The sequence below is a fragment of the Glycine soja genome, chromosome 2 (genome assembly GCF_004193775.1).
Source record: "Glycine soja cultivar W05 chromosome 2, ASM419377v2, whole genome shotgun sequence".
NCBI classification, from domain to species: domain Eukaryota; kingdom Viridiplantae; phylum Streptophyta; class Magnoliopsida; order Fabales; family Fabaceae; genus Glycine; species Glycine soja.
The window spans coordinates 25337479-25342728 of record NC_041003.1 but is presented as its reverse complement, the minus strand read 5'-3'; the positions used below and the strand labels follow the sequence as shown (position 1 = coordinate 25342728).

General features: G+C 34.6%; 2 protein-coding genes across 2 annotated transcripts; both read right to left on the bottom strand.

Moving 5' to 3' along the window:
- Positions 1–813: 813 nt before the first annotated feature.
- Positions 814–2988, bottom strand: LOC114391584. Its single transcript, XM_028352576.1, has 4 exons — positions 2461–2988; positions 1421–2365; positions 1154–1345; positions 814–1067 (listed from the first exon to the last, which is right to left on the bottom strand). Exons 2-4 carry the CDS (start codon positions 1742–1744, stop codon positions 1020–1022), a joined length of 564 nt encoding a protein of 187 aa, XP_028208377.1. The 5' UTR covers positions 1745–2365; positions 2461–2988; the 3' UTR covers positions 814–1019.
- Positions 2986–5128, bottom strand: LOC114391593. Its single transcript, XM_028352585.1, has 3 exons — positions 4301–5128; positions 3715–3843; positions 2986–3634 (listed from the first exon to the last, which is right to left on the bottom strand). Exons 1-3 carry the CDS (start codon positions 4343–4345, stop codon positions 3353–3355), a joined length of 456 nt encoding a protein of 151 aa, XP_028208386.1. The 5' UTR covers positions 4346–5128; the 3' UTR covers positions 2986–3352.
- Between the last annotated feature and the right edge of the window lie 122 nt (positions 5129–5250).

Here is a 5250-nt window from a genome sequence, read left to right as displayed (position 1 = left end):
GGCATGGCATGTTCCACCTCCCATTGTAATATAGCAGGGCATCATGAGTAGGGGTCATAGTTGTTTCAAGTAAGTTTAATATATCATCTGGTGTTCTACCAATGGTGTATAATAACTCAATCAGACCAACACATGAAAATTGATGATTACACATTAACATTGTGTTAACATCATCATCATTTTTCAATTGCATACATTGAAAGCGAAGATGGTTACTTATATCTGTGAATGGCTGTCAATAGTAAATTTCATCCAAATATTGTTTGTCGGTTAGCTAAAGGGTATTGTGTATTATGGTTTTTAACGTTTGAAAATCACAGTCATTAGGTACACTAATGGGTACTAGAGTGGAAGTTTGAAAATAAACACCACTGTCGTTGTGAATAATGGATCCATTTGGAAAAATAAAACCTAATGTTGAGTTCACAATTGTTTGACTGCTTGTTTCTCCCAAGAATGTCATACTTTGTTCTAAGAGTTGGGTTAGGATAGAATGTGTGATTGTTTACAATGTTCGACAGTGTCATATATATAGATGAGTTTCAGTATCATTGCTTCATTTTTTTAAAATAAATACATACGCATGCACATGGTTTCTGTCTGTGTTATCAACTACACCGATGACGTGACATGCTTTATCTTGCATCAAATCTGAATGAATAGTCAAGCCTTACAATGTCATGTCACGCTTTATGTTAACACGCATGCATTTCACAATGTATTGTTAACTCAGAAAACGATTTATCATACATGCGTACTTTATTTTAGTTGCACCAATTAATTTTTTTTCTTAACGCAAGAATTAAGTAATAATTTTTTTGTTAATGGAACAAATATACAAAGACACATAACTCTAATGTGAAATTCAAATTCAAAACGATCAGTGGTTAAAAGGTACATGTTCAATCATCATTTATGTCAACATAGTCTCTTTTGAACATCATGAAGCTTTTGTAATGTTGCATTCTACTAATATATGGAGTTGGCCACTGCTTCGCTTGAGGATGACAATTGCTAGATCATAATAATGCTACAAGCGGTAAACGACAACAGTCTTTTAAATAAACCTGTTGTACATGCAAAAAAAATATTAAATCAATCGTACACAGCTCATTGCATAAATATAAAAAAACACTTTATATCTAGAATATACCTGAACAAAATGATTGTCATACACATGACCGATACAAATTATGCGATGCACTGAAGAATCTGGCAGCGGTTGACTTCTAAGAGGAAAGAACGTCATGCTTTGTTGTTGAGACAAGGATACAAGGATTACATTATACATTGATGCAATGACATATCTCACGTCGGTTATATCCATCCATTTATCCTTAGTCACCTGAATGAAACAAATATACACATCAAACTTAATTTTAAAGTTAAGTCTTAAAAATCAAAAACATAAATTATATACCTTGGTTAACCCATCAACAAGTAGTGAGATCCTTAATTCCTCAAATCTCTCCTTGCCACCAAAGAGCTTCATATACTCATTTGAGAATTTTCCAAGTTCTTTAAGTAGATGGGTGCAGACCAACGACCATGAGTCTTCACCCATACCTAATAAACCGACAACCAACCGATATCCACAGTTTCCATCAGTTTTGGCATCAACAATGTTATGAATGAAGTCGTGGATAAATGGCTGAAATTGATCCAACATAGGCATGATCTTTCTTGGATTGGGCTTCTCAGAAGATGATGCACTACGCCTCACTAGCGAATTACTATTTTGCATAGAATCAAAAGCATCTACATACTCTCAGTAAGATGGATCGTGTTTTGTTGACCTTGGGTTTCTGTTCATTGGTTTCTTCGATGCACCTTTTGTGTTAACCTTTGCTGGAGGAGGACACATCGAATTTTGATCAGGGTATGCAATTTCCTGAAGTTTAGTCTTTAGAGTAAACTTACCACAAACATCAAGTTCTTCAAATCTTTTGGATATTGTTTCCATTTTTTCCTTGATGCTCACTTCAGGCTCAGATAACCCTTGGTCTGAAAAACTGAGTCACCTCCAGAACATATGGATTGAATCCAATGGGATGCAACCAACGACATACTTGGATAGCTCACAAGCACAAGGAAGACCGAGTGTGCTTCTCATGACACAACCACAAGTGGAAGGATTCTTGCCAGCATAGTGAACACGCTCAAATTCAACAGCAATCTGATTTAAAGCATACCTTGATGCTTTAATTTGAAGACATGTCCAACGACATGTGTACTTGTTTCAAATGATGCTTTAATTTTCGTGTGTTGTAGCGTCATCATGTTGTTCATGGCATCCCAGACACTGCATAAGTCTCCAAGGCTATTCTGTAACACTCTTTTTAAAGCCCAGTGAGCAGGTTCAATCCTACATTTCAAATACACAAATAACAATAAAAAGATACAACAATAGAATTCCATCAATTCATCAACGTTAATAGAAATAATTGAACAATTTCATACCTGTTTGTTGTTGTGTTTCCTAAGTGCATCACCTTATTCGTCCAGGCGGAAACAAATTTTTCCTTGTGTGATTATCCATGTTTCCTTGACATAGTCAACAAACATTGGCCAAGGTGAACAAACCATTTCAAACTTCTTCAGGCACTCATCAAACTGCTGCTCTGAAGGACAATCAACAAGAGTTCCCCAGGCATCCATGACATACTCCCAAGCATTTCTTTGACCAATTAATGATTTACATTTGGCCTTCACATTCTTGTTTATGTGAAAGCTACACAAATAATTTGTACACTCAGGAAATACAGTTTTCACTGCATTCATCAATGCTAGGTCTCTATCAATCACAATAACTCTAGGGAGGACATCACGTCTTAAAAATATACCTCGGAAGCGTTCTAAAGCTCAAACCACATTATTAAGACGTTCACCCTCCAGATATGCAAAATCGGCAGAGAATGTCATCCCAGTTGGTGTCACCCCAACAAAATCAAGCAGTGGAAGCCTGTACCTGTTTGTTTTGTAGGTACTGTCTATCAAAAACACCAAATTACATGTGTTGACTAACTTCACTGCATCATGGTGACACCAAAAGATATCACGAACCACGTTTTCATCCTTTAATCTATGCAAATGAATATACTGATTCCGTTCAAGAAGCTTAATGAGATGTTGCATTTCAGTATCACTTCTTCTTATGGAAGAACGGTATGGACTTCTTGCATTGTATGTTCTTTTGATGGTCGTACAACTATTGGCATTGTGTTCCTTCAGAGTTAGCAAAATGTTTCTTGGTTTCACCATTGACTTCATCATATCAACAATAAGTGTATTTTCAGCTTTAGTCAATCACCCAATATATGGATGTCCAACTGATGACTTGGCCAATTCATGATTATGAATCCCACATCAATTTCACCATCCAACCTTGTCCTCCAACTATTGGCTTGCCATGAAGCTTGAAGGGACACCCACATTTCCTAGTTCTAGTATCTCTTCTAACAAATTCTTTCTTCCTACACCTATACTCGTCACTCCTTTCACAGTCAATTAACACAAACGAAGTCCTTCCTCTACTACCAGTGTTTGTGTCAGACCTTATAATCACCACCACAAATCCGTTTTCATGAAGAACGGATCGAGCCCACCGCAAAACATCCTCTCGGTTGTCAAACACCTACAAAGCAATCCAGATAATTTCAATTTTCTACAACATATTCATTTTATTAAATCACTCACAATCATGAACATTATTACCTGAGAAGTATTGAGCGCAATGGAACAACCAACACGTGGTTCATTCGCACCACATTCTTCTTCATTTTGATAATTCATATCCACTTCTTTAGACATTATACTTTCATACATCCACTGATTTTCGTCCATCTTAACAATAAATCAAAAATTTCAATACAGACATACAACACACTAGACATAACATACAAAACTATACATAATAACTCATGATTAGTAACTGCACTATTTACACCTAATCTTTTACTGTTAGTCACAATAACTCATCATTAGTAAAATGCAAAAACCCGATATCATTTTACAAGTATAAACAATTCAAATGAAAAATGACAATACAAACAAAGTAATAATTAAAAAAAATTAAACTTAAATAAAGGTAAAAATTTCAAAATCCGTATAGCCTTACGAATCAAGTTGATCCATAAGGCTTTTACAGATCAACTTGATCCGTAAGGCTTTTACGAATCAACTTGATCTGTATCAGTAAAAAATAACATACAGATCAACTTGATCCGTATCAACCTTACGGATCAACTTAATCCGTACGATTTACGGTCCACCAGAATGTACACCTAGCACAAATACGTACCTCGTTTGCCACTGCTGACGAACCAACCATCACAACAATGAACATTAGCACCTTCACCTTCACCGAACCTAACCTATCGCAAGGAAACGAAGAAAATATGGTGAAGAACTACGCACCAAAGAGAGAAAACGAAGGAGAAGATGCGCAAAAATGGAGAAAGAAGCACTATGTCGTTTTTAAAAAATAAAAAAAGTTTTTTAAAGGAAAAAGAAGGTGCAAGGACAGTTTTAGCATTTTTATAAAATATTGAGTGCACCAGCAATAATGCTGGGTGCACCTAGCATCTCCCAACAAATAATTCAACATGAGTTGCTTTACAGCAATCTTTGTGAGAGCCATTTACACTTGCTTTTTATGTGTTTTTACCAAATCTGCATCCCCAACTACTATATTCGCGCCAATATTGTGTACAACTTCTGCACACAAAGTCTGCATTTTTTATAAAATTGCATTATCTACTATCTTTACATGAACTATACCTTTATATCCACTTGTCAAGTTACCATTATCTCATTGGAAATGTTAATCTGTATTTGTGTCACCCCTTTAAATAGAACCACCCAAAATTATTTTTAATTTGGTTCAAAAGTAGGTTTAACTAAAAGTTGATAATTTGGTAATAAACTTTGACAACTATCTAAATTTTAGCTTTTTTTTAACCTTTTTTTTCTTCTACTCTTCTTTAAAAATTTTATTATAATTAATCATATGATATAAAATTAATGATATCATAATTATTGTCTTCCGTGGTAAAATGAAAGATTAATGACAAGAGTATGTAAATTTTAAGTGATTTATATGTTTAATTTAATTAATGATATTAATTATATATCAATAATTTGGATTAATGTTCATTTTTAATATGACAAATAAATAAAATTGAAAGACAAGTGGATAACAACAACAATAACAAACCCTCAATTGCACAATATATGACTAGCAACCAAGTA

What these genes read in the sequence shown, in the direction of transcription:
- LOC114391584 (XM_028352576.1), bottom strand. Translation starts at nt 1,744, where the DNA reads ATGCAAAATAGTAATTCGCTAGTGAGGCGTAGTGCATCATCTTCTGAG. An exon ending in TTGTTGATGGGTTAACCAAG is followed by an intron (nt 1,346 to 1,420) that starts GTATATAATTTA and finishes TGTTTCATTCAG; the next exon opens with GTGACTAAGGATAAATGGAT. An exon ending in ATGACAATCATTTTGTTCAG is followed by an intron (nt 1,068 to 1,153) that starts GTATATTCTAGA and finishes CATGTACAACAG; the next exon opens with GTTTATTTAAAAGACTGTTG.
- LOC114391593 (XM_028352585.1), bottom strand. Translation starts at nt 4,345, where the DNA reads ATGTTCATTGTTGTGATGGTTGGTTCGTCAGCAGTGGCAAACGAG. An exon ending in CGTCAGCAGTGGCAAACGAG is followed by an intron (nt 3,844 to 4,300) that starts GTACGTATTTGT and finishes TTTATTGTTAAG; the next exon opens with ATGGACGAAAATCAGTGGAT. An exon ending in TTGCGCTCAATACTTCTCAG is followed by an intron (nt 3,635 to 3,714) that starts GTAATAATGTTC and finishes ATTGCTTTGTAG; the next exon opens with GTGTTTGACAACCGAGAGGA.